Genomic DNA, 19826 nt, shown 5'->3' on the forward strand with positions numbered 1-19826 from the left:
GAAGGAAAAAAAAAAAGCCAACAGCTACCAACCACCAAATATAAATCGTACGTTTTCACACCCATGTGAACATGAACGAACCCCATTTTAAGCAAAAAAAAAAAAAAATTTGGGGGGTGAAATGTTGATTAGCTATGGATCAGGATTTAGGAGCTGAAAGAACTCGAGTCTATCATTCGCTCTGTGTCTACTACAAATCCTTAAATTCAACAGCTCAAAGTGTCCTTGTGTCTCCTCATATTTCCTTTGACACCATGGGAATAAATTACATTAAAGTTGGATTAGTATATCTGGTCGGGGTTAGCTGTAAAAAGCACTGAGAGCTCAACCTCTGTGGCACAATGAACATCATTCTTCCTGGTTCTATGTGTTTGGGCCAGCTCTTAGACACATGCAAAACCTCACTGCCTCCTTTTCCCACTTCCCTTTAAATAAATCTGTCTGGTCTCATTTAGGTGACCAGCATGAATGACTCCAAGGGTATGTATTACCTTTCAAATGGGTCCACTGGATTTCTGGTAAAAAAGAACCTGCTTTGTAGTGGTGAAAAGTTTAGTGGGATCTTTGGCACTGGCATGACAAATCTGGGAGTGGGTGTATCAGATCTGACTCACAGTTACACACACAGTCACGGTTACAGCTGTGTGCAGCTGGGGAATGCAGCCAAGCAATGAAGTTCACCACTCTTGATCTCTCTCACCAAAACACATTTTACCCATGTTTCTTCTTAATTTACTAAATGCAGGAAGAGGGGGGGAAGCTGGATCAACAGATATCAGCAAAACATCTGGCGCACAAGCAGCAGGTTAAAAATAACTTCATACATCTCTGAATCTGAATCTGGTTCCAATTAGGATGTCAGCATCCTGTTGAAACCTTATCAAGGCAACTGGTGCAGACTGGTGTACACATACAGTCATGGAAGTCAGCTCCTTGTCACACACTAGTATTTCCACCTACTGAAGCAGATGGAAGAGGGGAAGAGGGACTAGTAAACAATAACAGGGAATGGAGGTGCACTGCTAACTAACCTGATGATGGCTCATATTTATACAACATTTTTCATTTCATCAATCTGTATAATGTCAACTGCCAACCACTGAGCAACTTCATTATGCATGCTTTGTTATTTGTTTTTGTTTTTTGCTTTTATTTGACAGTATGTCACAGAGAGGGAGACACAAAACGAAGGAGACAGAGAGAGAGGGAGACCTGTGAGTGCTTGACCATGTCTAGAGGGCAGACAAGGGCAGTAAACATTGTTACTTTAGGTTATATTACATGTAATCAGCTCAGTCAACATGTGGTCACACCATTACTGCTGATGTCTCTAAGTTATATACTTTTACAAGACGCAAGTTCTCACACTCTTTAATATTATATTGTCCGAGACATTTGCTACACATCCATATAGAAATAGGATGTTAAATTGTAAAAGGTTAGAGACATCACATCAATGAATTATTTCTAGATAAGCCTATATTTTTATTTAACTCTACTTCTCCAGCAAACTAGCAAATCATTATTTTTAGTGCAGAGAAATGAATGACCCAGAGCAAGAGTTTGATGTTTCCTTACCAAAGCAGAACTCTGCCTTAGGCCTCAGCTTAGTAGCATCGCTGACCTAGAGGAGGACAAAGCTCACAGTTCAACCATATACTGTAAACAGATTCTATTTATATATAATCGTATCATGTTTGTGTCAGATATGTTTGAGTGGTAATATTTTGCTGACCTTAGAGATGTAGGTGAGCTTGAGGGAGCCAACACAGTCTGTACCAGTGGGCAGGTTCTGTGGGAGAATAGTCAACACAGCAATGGAATAAAAAAAAAAATCTAAAACTAACCAAGGGCCTTACAGTAGCTGTGGAATAATGACAGAATATAGTGTGGTATAGTCAATATTACAAAGCAGGTACAGTAAACTTTAGCTGTCCTCAGTCACAGTGAATTTCAATGTCATGAGGTGTTTCTGAAATATGAGGATCCAGATTTCACATTAAAATTCAATCTTTTTTCAATATATAAAAAGAAGGAGTTACTAAACTGTTAAGGTTTTCTCCTATACTACATCAGTTATGAATACTTCATACAACAGTACACTTACAAATAAAGCATTTCCAAACCAGCATGATGATACAAACCAGTAGGAGAGTTACACTGTTGTGAGAGTCACAGAGCAGAAAATGAGGAGCGCTGTGGTCACTGCAAATATCAGTGTTCAGAAGTGGACAGATCCAGTTGACTAGAAGGCAAAACACCCACTCCTGGTTTACAGTTTAACGAGGGAGTCCTTGTATCCTTGTTCTAATCAAGTTACAATGATGTCTGCCTATAGCTAAAGCACAGTTAGGTCAATTGACCTACCCCCGAGCCTGTAATATGTAATTCCTAATTGCTGTCAAGCAGAATTATTATACATAATACATCTTCCCTGTTTTGTTGTATGTCAAACTGGCAGTGGAGACACTTAGCCTGTACTTAGCTTTGTATTCACAATGAATGAAGACAGCTTAGCTAGAAGTGGCCTGCAGTTAGCCAACAGCTGCGCAAAAGCTAATTATCCACACTAGCCACTAACAGAAGCTGGCATGCTGGCATGGTCTGTACACTGTCTGCTTTTCCATTAACAAATTAAACATGTATGTGCAGTTACCTGGAGGATTCTTTGCCCAGACAGAGAGCTAAAAGCTAAGCTAACATAACCTTGTCCAATTACCTGTGGGTTGTCCATGAACCAGACCAGGCTTCCCTGCTGTGTGTCCAGTATGAAGTAACGGCGCAGGAACTTGCCACTGCTCTCGTTTTCCTCGATGTCCAAGAAGCCACAGATGCGGTTCTGTCGGTCCACGTAAGGCATCTCGCAGCCGGGACATTCCCTGGCCTGCTGTGGCCAAGACTGAAGACAAGCAGGAGAAGAGGGCAAGCAGGACTGTGAAGAATTAAGGACAGAAAGAGAACAGTGGAAGAAGAGATGCGTGAGGAGGGAGGGAATGGTTGTCTTTGTGGTGAGGTTTGCTAACGTGTCCCGCTCCCTCTTTCTCTCTACATCTACTGTATCTCTGGTCTCTCTGCCACCTGGAGCTCACTAGACTATAGTCTGCCAGGGATCATGTGACACAAACCACAACCCCGCCTTTTTCCTTTTACATCAGCCTCACCCACTCTGAGTCCCTCTTTTTTTCCCTGTAACACACACTACTCTCTGTCACTCTCTTCTATCTCCTCTGCTCACCTAGGCCTGTTCTTTTTATTTCCTTCTCCCTCTTCTCTTACAGCCCTCTCCTCTCTCATTTGCTCCCCCAAAATGCTCTTATCCGATTTGGCAAGCCCCTGGCCGGCCCCTTCTATCCTCTCCCTCCCTCCATAGCTGAACAACCACTTGAGTGTGGTCTAAAGAAAAAAAGGCATGAAGCTGTGCTATACTGAACACACACACACACACACACACACAACAACAACACATACACCCCCAGGACCTGCACGGGAGAAAATGTGCAATATTTAACCTGCTGAGGTCTGACACATCCATGAAACCTACTGCTAACTGAAAATCAACATAAAAGTAGATGATTAAAGTTTAAACATCTGTTCAGTCCTACACGCGCGAATGCACACATTTCAAAGTCAAACTATGTGGGTGGGCACAGCATTATAAAGCCATATTGTCACATTAGCCTGTTTAAGCTGCTTTCTATTTGTACTGCACCTAAAATATGTGAGTGAGATGAGTCTGTGGAAAGCAAAGATAAAGATGCTCTTTCACCATGACATTATGAGAACTGTGTGGGTGCACGGTGGCAAAGCAGGGACAAAAGGCCTGGTTGTTGTGCATGGACTTTGGGCTGAGACCATTTCAGTGACGTCCTGCTTCTACACGAGTCATTTGACACACAGGCACGAGGAAGGAGCAACACTGTCAGAAGCAACTATCAACACTACACAATCAGTAGGGGTGTGACGACACACACAGCTCACCAGACGAGACAATACTGGGTTCACAAGAATGAGACAAGATGATATTTTAACACAATTTTTAAGAAATATTCAATGACAAAATATATGACTGGAAAATTATTTTTTTTAAATAGAATTAAATAGATTTTTTTCAAAATCTGATGGCAATATACATTTTTACATAACACAGAGAAACATTTTCAATATTTTTATAATAATGTAGCAAACACAAATGTGAAAACACAGATTGTGAAATCGATCAGCTGTAGTAACAAACCTATAGAAAACTATGAATCTGCAGCTTTTACTGAGCTTTATAGCAATCTTCAGGTCATTGTTTAGCTGTTCAGCCTGCCAGTTGTACTGTTCTGCTTCATGCTCACTGCTCTTACAGGATCATTTTCAGCCACAGCAGGCAGCTGTTTTCATCTAAAAAGCTCTAAAACCCTACAAACTATGCAACAAACAGCAACTACCCGTTGATCACTGTGGAGCATTTAGCAGCTAAAGAGCCAGATATTCCCCTCTGGAGACCAAAAGCTGAGCTAAAAGGACAGTGAATATTAGACTTAATGAAACAATATTGCAGGTTTAATAGTTTAATTTGTCATTGCGCTCTGATGGATAAACTATACAACAGAGGTGCATTTCCTCAATCTTTGGTATTTCTGTACAGCTATTCGTGTTACTTTAGCGGCCAGGAAATTTACAGTTATCAATATATCTGCAATTAGCTTATATCAGTTGGTATGTATGACTTGACTGATATATCAAACAAATGACAATTTACTTGATGTGGATGTGTTAAACTATCAATTTCCTGCTAAAGCAACCCATGGAAAGATTATTGGGCTCCTCAGACCTGGGGTACTCTGCACTCATGACAACGCCATATGTTTACATGCACATTAGTATCCCGGTTTTGATACTGTGGATTTAATGATGAATGCATGACTTCTCATAATCGTTAGTGCAGACAATTCCTTGAATCCTCCACATCTAACCATTGTTTGCTGTTACTGCATTGGCTGACTTACTTCAATGGTTAGAAATTAACCCTTGTTGATTTCTGGCTGGTACTGCTCACATGCATTTATACCTATGCTAGATCTGTGACTCCATCTCATCTCTAGTAAAAAATGAAGAGATCCAATTTATCCTCTATGCAGCCTGCTCATTACAGGATGTTCTAGGCCAATGTTCACATTAATATCGGGGAATTGAAATAACTCACAGTAACCCCTTATAATTGTTTTTGTGATTGAGATACAAACTAAACTGGGAGTTTTATTGTCAACATGTCAGTGCTCCCTGATGGGAAAACTATGCGGCATGTCATTATTTCTAATAAGATAATATTAATGTTATGTCAGCCTGCTCAATTTATTGGTCTAGCATTACCGGTGTCAGAGTACATCATCACTAGATTACCTATTCTTGCATTTTGTTTTCATTTCTCAGCCTGCCCACATGGAAGGCCATGATTAGAAACCATGTTGTGTTTACAATATGTTATAAAATGTTCCTCTTTTTATTTGAGTTCTCTGAAGCCAGGATATTAGGTTTACAAGCACAAACACAAAAATGGGACACCTCAGAGATATAATTCCCAGCATAATACTGTATATAGACAAATGCTTTCATTCTGTCTGGACTAACAGGTAGTTACAGGGGAGCGCATGTGACACACTAAAAGGCTGAGTGACAGTGAACAAAACTGCACTAACAAAATAATGAAAAAAATGCTAGGTAAGAACCAGAAGACAAACACATTTAGAGATCAAAACTCTGAAATGAGTCATAAGACTGAGATTCAAAGTTGACCTCTTTCTAAGTTAAACACTCACCTGGTTAACTCTCTCTTTACACTGGATGGAAGGCAACTGTCTGACCTACAGATATCATCACTTGTTTGACTGTCATACAGTTTTCCTGTTATAGAAAGGTAGGGTAATTTGATAAAACACAGCCTTCTGATTCATTATGGATTAATCAAATTATTTATGACATGGTGTATATGGGATCCGAGGTCCCTCGGCAGTTGCCTGTTTTGCCCAGTTGGTAATCCAGCCCTGATCAAGAAAATCTGATTTTATTGTCCACAACAGTTTTAGCTGTGTTTGGCTTCAGAAAGACCAATCAAAGAAACTGTCTATGGGTACAAATGCTGAGCGACAAATACAAGTGAGAAAACGTAGGGATAGGGCTGAGATTGAATTGGTTTTTTATAGGCCAAAGGTGGAACAGTTCATTCTGGTCACAGCCTGGCTCTGAAAGCTGCAGATAAAGCCAGCAGGTTTTACAAACTCTGACCTACATAATTACTCAGTTAGGCAGGGTCCACAGTAGGAATGTTAACAATTAATGAATGATGCATTAACTACTGCTAATAAAACAATCAATTACTATATATTGACTGACAGTGCAGAAGACGACTGAGGACACGGGGTGAAACTGTCAGGAAAGGTACTGTGTACTGTACTTCGCTCTAACACCCAGCTGTATGACTTGATGGCGCTCCTTATGGTTTAATCAGATGGCGTTACACGTTTTAAGAGCCACACAAATTGTAAAACAAACACACCTCCAGACCATCCAAGGAAGAAATAAGCAGCAGCATGGCTTTCTGTGCTCACTGTAGCAGCTGTGATGTGCGGTGATGAACACTGCAGCACGGAGTTTCCACTGGCAGCTGCCTGGATTGGGATGTACCCACAGATGAATGTTACTAATGGCAGTAAATGCTGAAATGTTTCTTTGCCCACAAGTTGGCGTGGCAGTATCTGTGCAACCCTGGGGCATCTGTCCAAGCTGAGCAGGTGTTTCCAGCAGCTGTGCTAACCTTATCTTTACAGTGAACAACACACAAGTTCACTCCCATCTTGTACGTAGATAAGGTATGCATATTATCTGAAATAAAACCAGGAAAACTGAAGTCCACTATGGGGAGACTGGTGTAACCTGTTTCAAGTTTATTTGATAACGTTACAGGTAATGTAGCCTTTAAGGCTACTTTGATAAAAACAAAAAAAAGGGTTAGGCTTTGTTTTAATTGCTTTATATGCCCAACATGTTTAATGTACTGTGATTCCTGATTTACTATGACGTTTGGTTGAACGTGCATCACGTCGATGGTTAATGGTTTTACTGATCGTTGATGAAGCTTTTATTGTCATGACAATAAAATAAAGACATTGTTTAGGCAAACATTTGCAGCCCTGGTCCACAGCAATGTGATGGTACAGGTTTTTGTACGTTCAGAGCAGGACAAAATAAAACATAATGTCTTGAGACGAATGACTTGACCAACGAGTTCCCATACTGTCCACACATTAACCACAAACAGCTAATGTTAGCTAACAACATGACAGCATCAGTAACCGTGGCTCGCGGGCCTGGAGTTTACCGGGAGAGGGCTCGGGTTAGCCTGCTGTTAGCAACAACTTCACACTACAAACTACTAGAACGACTCGCAGAACATCTAACATTGGCATTATATTGATCTACCACCTATAACTGCCATTACTATAGCGTTACAGTTGTACCACGAGTTTACTAGCTACAGTTATTTGACGTCCTGGCAAAGAAGTTTGGCCATAACGTTAAGTTACACGATAAGCTAACCTAGCTAACATTTGCGACTCGTCTTAGCCCACCTCCTAAAATATAACCAGCAACTTTACCTGTACGAAACAATGAAGCTGCATATTAGTACTAACTAATTCTTTTAAATGATCCAGGGGAGCTTACCCGAGTCTTTCCTTCTGTAAGTGCGGTACTCTACAGCTGCTGGTCTCGGTGTTATTGAATCTGTGTCCTCTGCCTCAGCCCATCTCCACGGATCCATCCAGGACAGAGATCCAGGCTGCTACTAAGGGAGCATAGATCCTCTATTATGAAGATGATCATTCTGTGCTTACAAGAAAAGGCTGTTGTTCTTAGCAGTTTATCAGACTGTAAAAACAACAGAAGTACTATAGGGCCTGAGTACAATTTTGAGGTACCTTATTAGGCTATTTCCATTTGATGGTACTTTATACTTCTACTCCACTAAATTTCAGAGGCAAATATTGTACCTTTTTCTCCAACCTTTAGTTAGGTTATTAAGATTAGGATGTAGATTAATAGTGAAATGTTTAATCAACAAAGATTCCAATGTATAAGTTAAGATATGATAAGACATTATTGAATCCTTCAAAAATGAAAACATATAAACAACCCAGCAGTATATAAAGCAATTACAATTAGCTCTATCTATACTAGCTGCATCATTAGAGTAGCCTAAACATTACAAGCTACACATTAGGGTTGGGGACTTTATCATGGGTAATATGTATGAACTACATCTTAATATGTCATTTGTCCTAATAGGCCTAGTTCAAAGAAACATTTAGGCTATCCATAGGATCAATCCTTATTGAATAAATAAATAAATATTTTACATATTATTGTCAGCAACCTAAAACATGACTGTGTGGAACCAAGGACACAGTTCAGCTCTTAGCTCAGACTGTAGTACTGCAGATTATTCCATACAAGCAGCAACTATGCTATAGTCTTAGCCATACCCTTAGGATACACACAGTAAGGTTACCACAAGCACAGAACAGTATGCTATATACGGTACATGTAGGCCTAACTGCCAACATGTATTATGCATTAGAACCAAGCCTACTGTATAATTTTGATGTTAGCCTATTTAAAAAATACACTGTGTCATTTTGATTGGACTGTACACAATTCAAACCTCTAATCTGGCAAATGTAGTCAGGTTCTGGTGCCCGGAAAAGAAGATTGAAGTGAGAGCTCCTCATCTTTTATTACATCTAGGTGTAAAGTGTTGAGCAAGAACTGAGTTCCATCGACATCGATAGAAAAGCAGATTAAATTTGCCAAAGTGGTGTTTTAGCGACCTCTAGTGTTCAAAAGCTGCAGCCAATTTGGTCTGTCTTTTTTCTATTTTTTTCCCACTTTTCAATTTGTCCTTGCATAAACATTTATTTTGTCATTCATTCAAAAACGGGACTCTTTCTTCAAGTGAACGCACTGTATTTTGTCTGGAATAAGGTTGTCCTGTTAACGCTATTCATAACAGGACTGAAAATTCTGTTCCCAGAGCAAAGGAAAGCTCAAGGCCTAGATATTATTTTTTATGTAGTTAGCTACATGTATTTATATGCTTTTTTTCATTGCAAGGACTGGGTTTTTTACAAAAAATGCTATAGGCTACATGCCCCACAACCACATGATCCAATTTTTTAAAATCCAAACAAAACAAAAGTCACACCAAAGGGTAATGTTTCAAATTCATACAGCCTATAGACTAACTTTAAATTCATTTTCAAATTTCAATTCAAAATCATTAAACTATTAATAAATAAGCTATATTTTTACCTGTTAGCCAGTGAGACTTCTAGTCTACACCCAGACTTAAATAAATAAAAATAAAGAGGACTGATTTAGCAGTCAGAAAGATAATAGGCATGTAGAAACAATTCCATTTCACAGTTCTCTTACTAGTCAGACCATATTTCAGGCAGTCATTATAGGAGATCTGTCTTTCAGAGGCAATAGGCGTTAACAAACACAGGAACACACACATGGTTTGTCTGCTGCAGAAGAAAGGTTTGAGTAGAAGAGGAGGAGGGGCTGCTGATGTTGATGCGGTCTGTGTGAGGTTTCTTGTTGTCTTGTCACTGTGAATCTGCGGGCTGACACAGGAGGCCACCATGGAAGTGGATGGTGACACCCAACCAGAGATGAGGAACTTTCATCTGTTGAGGCCTCTGCCCAGGCACCGCTCACAGAGTGACACATCTGGATTTCGCTGCAGGGTACTGCTCAAGCTAAAGGGAACCCGCTCAGGTAGGACAAACCACACAGTTTTAGCAAAAACTACACAACTAGGCCAACCTATAAAACTGGCAACAGAAACCTAATCAGAGAATCTTGAGGCTGAGTACATAAAAGTAACTAAACATAACCATATGATACTGTTTTCATTTTTAAAATCCTGTCAGACATTACCAGACATTTGTTGGACTTCAGCTGTGACATTTGTACTAAACCGCCCCTGTCTGTCATTACTGTTGTGAAGGTGTTGCAAGATGTACCAGCTGCTCGCTGCTATAAAAAGATCTCTCCGAATGACTAGTAAAGCAGCAGTGGTTTCCTGCTCTGCTACTCAGAAAAAACATTACCCCTTTCTTTTCTCTTTTTTATTTCTCAGGATACCTCTGCTAATAAAACATTGTTTATGCTATCTGTTTACATCATTAGTTTTCACTTCGCAGTTAAGGTTTTTCTATCTGTAGATTAAGTGTAAAACAATGAAACATGAGGTCCAAAGTGAGGGGGTGAAGTTTTTTCACAGGCAGACCTTGACCACAATGTTTGCCAACTGTGTGTGCACAGCCTCTTCCTGAAATGTCAGTGTCACAGTTTTGATGCTTGAAACCTTTAACGTTTGAACCCTGGTAGGCTTATCTATTGTTTTAGTGGTTAGAATCGCTTCCTATTATCAGTGTCTTAGCCTAGAACTCAGCCTGCAACAGTCCCACAGGCAGTGCCACAGGAAGTGCTTTGTGTTTATAGATGACTTAGTAATGACAGCAAATGAGCATGAAGTGAAGTAGTTAGGAAATCAGAAGTCTAAATGCACTTATGTCTCCTTCCAGTCTGGATGGTGAACTTCATGGACTAGCCTGAAAATTAAACTGAATAGAACCGATTGCTAGATACATCATATCAGTGTTCATATACTGTACAATCCTCAAATTTTCTGATTTTTAAAAATGTTTTTAAATCATTGTTATGGACTGAGACCATGATTTTAGGCTGAATTCACACAAAAAAATCCTTTAAGAGTGACTTGTATTAATGCCATGATGTTCAGGACAGTTTATAGTTTAAGCAACAGAGGGAGCTAATTCACCTTTTTTACAGAGAGCGTGAAAAACAATGTGCACTGAAATGGCATCTCACACATGACTATATTGTACACATGCGTTCACAAGATGAAGCTTCAGAGGCATGTCTGAAACTGATCTGACATGTAGAAAAGGTGTGACATCTAAACTAAACAGACATTTTGCTGTTATATGAATGTTATATGAATTACAGCTTCTTTTTTAAACTTTAAGGGATGTTGTTGATCCTGCTGATGAGAACTTTCTCTGACCCAAGGAAAAATATTCCTGTGGGGACTATGACCAGAATTAATGGCTGGAGGGAGGGATGAATTTTTATGTAAAGGGAGATATATAATCTTTTAAATTAACTAAAATGTAAGACTAAAATGCTAAAAGACTTTGGAATGTGCAAGTCAACAGGAAGCATACACAAACATAAAGTAGGACATTTTAGATCAAAGTGAATATGTAGACTGTATTCTATAAAATGTACTCAAATAAAATAACATCCTTAAAACTAAAAAGATATTGAGATTTAAAATACAATCTTGTGCAGGCTGAGATGGGGTTTGCTGTCCATGATAAATATCATACTGTCCTCCAGATGGGTGCTGTACCGCTCTTGTAATTACACAGACAGAGAAAAGAAACAAGAAGAGGGTGATTAAACGGAAGATACATAAATGAGAGAAGAAAACTAGGAAGGAAAACCAAGTTAGAAGAGCTACAATAAAGCAAAAGAAAACAATAAGGGACAAAAACACGAGAGGGAAGAGGGTCAGTGTGAAGAACAGGGTCTGATAGGGATGAGCAAAATGCATAGACAGGATGATTAAGGAGCATGAGAAGGTGGATGGAAAGGCTGAAGAAAAGACAATAGTGGGGTGTCCGTTTGGTAGTGCGCTCTGCTTTTTGTGGGTACTCTCCTCGTAATAACACTGATTACAGATTCTTTTGGTCTACAACAACTACTTGTTAAACTGTAATGCAGAGGGCGGCCCTTCCCCCTTCACTGCCCACACACAGCCTGTCCTCAGCCACTGTTGTAGCAGCCACTGACATTCACAAAAGGTTAAAGGCTCTATGTATAATTGTGTTGTAGTTTGGACTGTCAAACTGAAGGGGTAATTAATGGAGCATAAAGCAAAAAGTAAAACATTGTTTGCATGTTTACTTTTAATTTTGCAGATGGGCCAGTTTGTACAAGCTGGAGATAAACAGACCTGCATAAGCAATTTCTTTGTAGCTAGATGATGAAGCTAGATGAAATACTATTACAATTCATCCAGAGAAGAGCATGTTTATGTGAACCAAATGTCATGGTAATCCAATCAATAGGCAACATCTCACTACAGTGATCAAATATTAACCTCTGGGAGGCGACAGTGGTGCAGTGGGTAGAGCAAAAGGAAAAGTCAGAGGGTCATCAAAGTGAGTAGGCTTCATTCTCTTGGGCATGTGAATGTCTATAAAAGTCAGGGTTAGATTAATAACCACATTTCTTAGTGTATACGTTTTGTACAACTATTATTAACTATAGAATTCAAAAGCACAAAGTTAACAGTGGCAGGTGGTCACGGTGGATGGATGGGTCAGCAAACCTTGAAATTTTAACATGGGAGACTGCAGTTTGTTTCTTGTTTCCATCTGACAGTAAGGGTAATTTTTTTAACCATGGCTGCAGTTGTCCATGAGCTTAACCACAGGTGATGTATCTCAACCCTAACCCAAACCACAATGTCTCCCTAACCCTAACCAAGTCATGGTTTTACCTAAACCTAACCAAACCTTAGCCACAGACCATAAAACACATTTAGTTTTGAACAGTAGTGGCTTAACTGTCACTTTAAAGGCCAGTTACAATGTATTGTGTGATTTAACTTAGAGGACTTGTTGGGCTGCTGGTCTTCCATTTTTCTGCACACATGTACAGTATATATTAATGCTTTAGAAAACTGACTTTCTCTTCTTTCTCTCTCATAATCACACTCTCAGTGTTGAATGTGTTTGTCTCGGCCTGTTTATTTTTTTTGGGCGGATTGTGTTTTATGTGCTGTTCTCACATCTAATGGTGAGAAAAAAGGGTTAGACCGCATGTCTTTTAAATAGCAGTTGACCTAATGAGGTACTTTCATGTTTCTTTTGTGCATGATCTTGTGTGTGTGTGTTTGTGTGGGTGGGTGTTGTTGGAGTTGCTGGTTGGTGAGCCAGTTGTTCTTCTTCTTGCTTGCTGTGAGCAATTTCATTGGACTACATCAAAAGTCAAAGTCTCACTTTTTCTGTTTCTCTCCCCTTCCATCTGTCAGTAACTCAGTGCGGTTACTTACTAAGCCTTTAACTCTGCTAATATTTGTTGAAACGCCTTAACAGCAAATGGCAGGATGTTAACATCAGCCTACAATGCTGTGTACATACAATAAGCGTCCTACTAGATGTGTGTGCATAATGGAAATTTAATAAACACTTAGATGTGTGGGGTTAATTAAAAAGCCAGGGGAACAAAATGACAAAACAACAAACCTAAGAGTTTAAGCTTTAAGATTTTTTACTCATTAGATAAGACAGGGAAAAGATAAGAGAGGAGAAGAAGGAATTGAACAGGGAGGATAAGGAAAAAAGGAAAACTACTGTGTATACTGTATAGTACAAAAAATAGACTGACAACAAAGGAAGGGAGCACTATACTGTAATAGCTGCTCTAATGTAGTCAATATCCTAATGGCTGTGTGGACATTATGTCTGTTTACCTGTGTTTATTGTAGCTCTCTCTTTCTCTCTCACACACACACAGATACATGTCTCTCACTTCCAGTCCCTCGGCTTATTTATAATGACCTGTGCCACTTGTTCTTTTTACAGGTGGAGCTTTAGTATCAAAAGAAATATGTTTTATAAAAACCAGAAAATTAAAAATTCGTTGTGCTTGATGCGCACACATACAGTATAACAGTGTGTGTGTGTGTGTGTGTGTGTGTGTGTGTGAGTTTGAAGTGATGCTAATTGTCATCCATCTGGTGCTATACAGCAGGCAGCAACATCCAGCATCAAACCATCACTGGCATACAGATGACCTATTTATGGTATTGAGTGGCACCTCACAACACAAGCATGTGTGTGACAGAAAAGCATGACCATCTGTCTGTCTTTTAGCCCTTCTCGCTCTTGTTGTATTTTTGATTCCCCTCTATCTCTCATTGAGCTCGTGTTTCTCTCAGAGTGTGATTTAATTACCATTGGCATCATTATTACTGATGTTATGACCCATGGTTTAATGTCTGCATTGTTTTATCATGGCCCTTCATAATATTAAATATTTTGTTATAATTAAAGCTTAAAAATAACTTTAGGCATCATTCATTGACAGCTTACCACTCAAAAACCTGACTAATATGCTTCTTCAAGACTGTGTGGTCTAATCAGATCTCTAGAGTGATTCACCAACTGTCATTAGATTCAAAGGTTGCTAAATCCTGAGTGTGCATGGATGAATGTGAGGTCATGTTTTCCAACTGTGCTGCTTTCACTTTACATCAGAAAGAGCAACCTGAAGAAACAGAGAAATAAAAAAAAAATCTCTATTGTAAAATAACAAAAAAATGTTCTAACTTTGGCAGAAACTTGTGTATTTTGTTCAATCATAGTAAGAAACTGATGTTTTATTGTAAGATTCAAACTTAACTGTGCATTTTATTGCTAGTTTTTACTTGTAAAGTGCTCATGTTCCTATTCCAGTAGGAAAAGATTCAAATTAAGGCTGAATACATTAATTAGAAGGTTAATCAAAAACATAAAAAATAATTATGGTTTCAGTATCAGATTTGCTGCTTAATGTAGTTCTGCATCATTTCTCTTGCTCTACCTCATCATTCTTAACTATGACTCTTCATCTGCATTGTCCTCTCCTTTTTTCCTCTTCTCTTCCTCCTCCTTCTCTCCCACATCACTGCTGGGACCTCAACACAAGAGGGAGAGACTGGAGCCAGCCTCAGCAGCCAGAGTGAGGAGGGAAATCTTGACAGGCAGAGAGATGGAGATTAAAGTAGGACAGGACACAAATTGCACAGGAAAATGAGGAACTGAGATGGAAACAAACATTAACTTTTAATGGTCTTTATTGGAGTGAGAGGAGACAAGAGGGATGGAGAAATGAGGGTCAAGTGAATAGTAGAGAGTGGAAAAAGAGGCAGAGCAATCAAGGAGAGAAGTAGATAGAGAGACAGGGGAGGGAGGGACAGAGAGAGAGAGAGGGAGGGAGGGAGGGGAGAGAGAACAGAAGAAGAAAGGAGCCAGTGCGAAAGGGAGGAAGGGGAGTCACCAGGGGTGGGTGGGAGGCAGAGAGGCGGTGTGTCGGGAAGAGGCAAGGATCAGCTCACACAGCTGATAAGATTCCCTGGGTCAAGTCATGGAACATGACGGTGAGTTTCCTCCTTATATAATAAGCTTGTCTTTCCCTGTGTATGTTGTCCAGTGTCTCACTGATACAGTGTCTGTGTCAGTGTTCATGTAGCAGAAGGCTCAGTAGACACAGAAAGAGATTCTTTCCACTGCTTCTCTTAACACGCTGGCCTTACATGTTAGACAGTGATTTGCTGACATGTAAACTTTACACACAGTCTGTAAATCTTCAGCCTGTATTCTCTGTGTTGTATGAATCAGTCTGATTATGACATTGATGTTTAGTGTGAAGTTGGCTTTGTAAAGAACACTCGGGTAAACTAATTAAAAAAGGGAGTCTTGTGCATTTAAATGTTCATACGACTCTGTATTGGTGCCTTTGATTTGCAACATGAGCTAATTTACATGAGAGTCTGACACTTGTCAGAGGTTACTTGACTGTGTGGCTCTCACATATCTGGCTGAGAAATGCAGGGCAGGTTTTTCAGGTAGTCCTTTGCTTTGCTTCATACTCTTCATAATAATGCCGCAAATATCAGTGACAGTACACATCCATGCATTATGTAAAGGACCACTGCTTCAAAGACAAACAACTACACTGTGTGCAATATTAATAAGATGCTAATGCTGCAAGTTTACCACTTAATAACATTAGGTTTGACTATATCTTCACTTAACTGGGCCTTTGTTGTTCTGTGTGGGCCAGTTTATCTGATGGCACTTTTATTAAAATATTCTTTGGTAATCCTTATAAGCAATGATGACTGTGTGTAGCATTAGAGCAGCAGTGGAAGAAGAAGTACTCAGATCCTTTACTTAAGTAACAGTAACAATCCAACTGTGTAAAAATACTCTGTTACAAGTAAAGTCTTCATTCAAAAGTATAAAAGTATTAGGATCAAATCGTGCTTAAAGTACTACAAGTAAAAGTACTCATTATGCAGAATAGCACCTTTCACATTCCTGTATATCATTTTATTACTGACGCATTATGATGTACATCACATTTAATGCTGCAGCTGGTAAAGGGATAGCTACTTTTTAATAGCTTATTTGCATTTAATATGAATCACTGCTGGGTAGCTTGGGAATTTTCCACCATAGACCACTTATAATTATACTATGTTTTTGTATTAATCTGCTTCTGAAAAGTAACTAAAGTTATAAAACAAATATAGTGGATTAAAATGTACAATATTTGCTTCTAAATTGTAGTGAGGTTATAGAAAATGAAAATATTCAAATAAAGTATAGATACCTCAAAATTGTAGTTAGTGAAACTTAAATGTACTTATTTACTTTTCACCTTTTCAATTCATTTCAATTTTATTTGCACCAAATCACAACAAAGCTCATCTCAGGACACTTTATAATGTAAGATCTAGACCTTACTATTATTATTATTATTGTTAAAGCCATCTTGGGTATACTAGACTAAATATTGGTGCACTGGATGGTGTCACAGTCAGCTAGAGGAGTCAAACAGGCTATATCAGGCCAGTGTTATCTAATATAGTCTTAATATGTCTTAGATGAGATTTACAGCAATAATTCCAGTTTAATCTGTGCTCCTTTATGTGTGTGTGTATTGACAGAGGTGTTGCCTAAGAACTGAACGCAACACATTACTGGTGTTGTGACTATGAAGCAGCATTTTGCAAGGCAAAGCAGCATCTGTGAGTGCACATACATATATATATTATGTGAGGCATGTGTGTCTACAGTGAGCACAAATGCTTGGTCATAATCACCTCTGTTTAGTTCTTCTGCTCACTGTTGATTATAAATGTGTCATATTTTGTGTCAGTGTGTGTTTAGGAGACAGTGTAAGGGGAGACTGATTGTCTTTGCATATGTCCATTTAAAGTAATTTACCATTGCACATTAAATCCTGCATTTTGTAAAAAATTCTGGATGAATTTGTCATGAATGTGCTTCAGTGTATAGAAGCTCTTCCATGCTCTTAGATAAAAGATTACGTCTAACTTCAGTTATACTTTGTCAGACTGTAGTTTGCAACTGTCTTTGTGTGTCTGCTTATCTCTCTCACACACTCCTTCAGTTTGATGTGAGATTTTCTCTGGTAAAACAACATACTACCAGTTGAGGAGATGGATCTACTTGGTTGACAGGTGTGAAAGAGAAATAGTCTTATGTTAATATAATGGTTCATTGAATAGTCTAATGGCTGGGCATTATTATTTTATTTTGGCTAGCAAGTCTGCACATTTGTTAATGTGTCAAAACTGAGTTAGCATGCAGTGCTGCCCCAGACCTCTTGTGGCAGTGTCTATTGATACACGCTCAGTGTGTTGATAGTCATTATCAGCCAGTCTTTTAAACAAATCATGCTGAGTCTCTGAAAGGGTAATAATGTCCTGACAAACAGCCACACAACACGACTGAGCAAACACGACTGTCATGCTTAGGACAGCTGTTTTTCCAGTCGACAGTAAATCTGTGCAGATGTGGCCTTATATAATTAAAGATTGAAAGTGAAGACATAAATGCTGGCTGCTGTTTGTGTTTTCATGGTTCACACACTTCTAAAACACAGTCTTGTGTTGTCTTTATGAAGCATGGTGTCTGTATGTTGCTCTTATATTTTTTGCTACTGTGGCCTTTATTTTGTGGTTATTATTAAAGACCCCACACATCAGTATTAATCGTTCCTCCAGTTCTTTCTGTCCTCGTCTCTGTCTCTTTCTCTGTCTGTCTCTTTTGAACTTGCTTTCTCTAAAGCTCTTTGTCTGTCTGTCTGGCAGGATGTCAGCTATTGATTTATGGAGGGAACATTTTAGCTATGATGGCAGCTTATGGGTTGTGCCAAACAGAATACAACAAACAGGAGGTCAGGTTTCAAACGAGCTGGCTTGCAGATGTGAAGACGAAAAGAAATTACAGTAATCCCTACTGTGCTACTGCAACAAAAGACTGTACAGTTAATAAGGTAAATATCCCTTTAATAGGGAAGTTCTGTGTTATGAAAGTGGAGAGAAGAGACAAACTCATGCATGTAAGAAGAAATGAATGAATATTGATCAGACTGAACTAAATACAGGCTCCATTTTACTGAGGTGGATCATGTGCGGCAACTAAATGATCCAATATTAAGTTACAATTTTAAATTATTATCAGTAGCCAAAGCCACAAGCACTGCAATTTATTCCTAAAGCCATTCTTTTAATTGAATTATTTCATTGCACCATCTACTGCATCTACTACCAGACTGAAGAACTGGCACAAGCAACTGTTTATCTTAATGCACCCCAGTCCTTATGTTTGTCTAATGGTAATGAAAAGGAAAAAAGCATTAATCCACATTCTTCTTCTTTTTTTAATTTAATTTTGTTTGTGCTAAATTTGTATGTAAACTTTCCTACTGTATAGAAAGATGCTGGCTGAGAAAATGAGTTTTCAGGAGCTTAATACAAACAAAATCTGCTAATGAACTTAAACGCACACTCACTTTGAACACTTAAAAGTATGGTTAGTGCATTTAACAATGGTATGAAATAAACTGCAGATTTACTGACACTATTCACTGAGACCATTTAAGTACAGTTCCTCGTGGCTCAGCTTGGGTTGCTTGTGTAACAGCGCCTGTTGCTTGCTGAGTCACACTTGACTGTTGTGACAGTTTGTGGTCTGAATAATGACTATGTAACAGAGATGTCCAGTTCCTGACTCTGGAAAAGGTTGGCTGCTTCAAAGCCATGGGTTTAACTTCGCACGTTTAAACCGTCGTAGATTTGTGCATGTATATATGCAGAAATATGCATGTATATGCATGTACCTGAGAGATAAGCAACTTCAAATGAAAGTTCTCCTTTCTTTTTTAGAAACTCACTCATGAGTGCACAAAATCATTTTAGTACATTAGTTTCTATGACGCACTCACTGCACGTTCCCTGTACTTTGGTTATGATGATATTATGAGAACATACCCTGGCAGAAACTGAGTTTAATAAATAAATCAAGCAGGGGGGGGGAGAAAGGCTTGGAAAAGTAGCACTTAAACAATTATTACCCCCTTGTTCTGCTGAGGCTACTACTTAATATTTGATGACTCCTTTATTTTCTTCTGGCCTTTCTGGCCCTTCTCCTCCTCCTCCTGCTGTTCCGGTCAAGCTCCTTCAGTTGATTCTGTTACTGAGTGTCACAACAAACGGGACCCAGCTCCTGAAAAGTGTCACCTTCACATACAAACTTCATTACTCAAAGGAGTGTCCTCTTGACCTTCACTATATCCCAACAATCTCTCTATTAGATATGGTATTGTTGCACAGATTTACAGCAAAAGCATCAGACTGACCTACAGTAAGTCAAGTCCAGAGGCAGCGTTTACCTGCATTTATTTGATTCGTAACTGAGTGTTTGAAGCGGCAGTATCCAAAAGGGTCTAGTGTGACTAGACATTCGTAAATGAAAAGTAAGTTCACAATTAAACATATGTGAATACAGTAAATACAGGGAGTGCGTGGAAAACAATATTATATTAAATTGCGGGATTCTTATCTACATTAATTAAAGAAATGAACTGAAGAAAACATGAACAGTTCA

The 19826-nt window shown here is 39.0% G+C and overlaps 2 protein-coding genes across 12 annotated transcripts in view; one reads left to right on the forward strand and one right to left on the reverse strand.

Annotated features, from left to right (window-relative positions):
- Positions 1 to 7848, reverse strand: part of LOC109959791 (pleckstrin homology domain-containing family A member 1-like) — a 16785-nt gene extending 8937 nt beyond the window's left edge. For 3 of the 7 annotated variants that reach the window (XR_002274881.1, XM_020599442.1, XM_020599482.1), the window contains exons 1-4: positions 7708 to 7846; positions 2720 to 2932; positions 1736 to 1792; positions 1579 to 1624 (exon numbers count right to left, since the gene is read on the reverse strand). Coding sequence is in view for 6 of the 7 variants with exons in the window: in XM_020599442.1 (XP_020455098.1) it covers positions 1579 to 1624; positions 1736 to 1792; positions 2720 to 2860 (244 nt within the window). In the remaining variant the exon portion in view is untranslated. Of the gene's footprint in view, positions 1 to 1578; positions 1625 to 1735; positions 1793 to 2719; positions 2933 to 7707 lie in introns of all 7 variants that reach the window. The other 4 variants (XM_020599454.1, XM_020599491.1, XM_020599473.1 and 1 more) reach the window with 2 other exon arrangements.
- A 1828-nt stretch (positions 7849 to 9676) lies between these two features.
- Positions 9677 to 19826, forward strand: part of phactr2 (phosphatase and actin regulator 2) — a 29530-nt gene continuing 19380 nt past the window's right edge. For 4 of the 5 annotated variants that reach the window (XM_020604597.1, XM_020604602.1, XM_020604640.1 and 1 more), the window contains exon 1: positions 9677 to 9822. In XM_020604597.1, the coding sequence (XP_020460253.1) occupies positions 9687 to 9822 (136 nt within the window). In that variant the 5' untranslated portion in view covers positions 9677 to 9686. Of the gene's footprint in view, positions 9823 to 15205; positions 15284 to 19826 lie in introns of those variants that run through there. The other variant, XM_020604620.1, reaches the window with a different exon arrangement.

Source organism: Monopterus albus, unplaced genomic scaffold (assembly GCF_001952655.1).
Source record: "Monopterus albus unplaced genomic scaffold, M_albus_1.0 scaffold3.1, whole genome shotgun sequence".
NCBI lineage: Eukaryota > Metazoa > Chordata > Actinopteri > Synbranchiformes > Synbranchidae > Monopterus > Monopterus albus.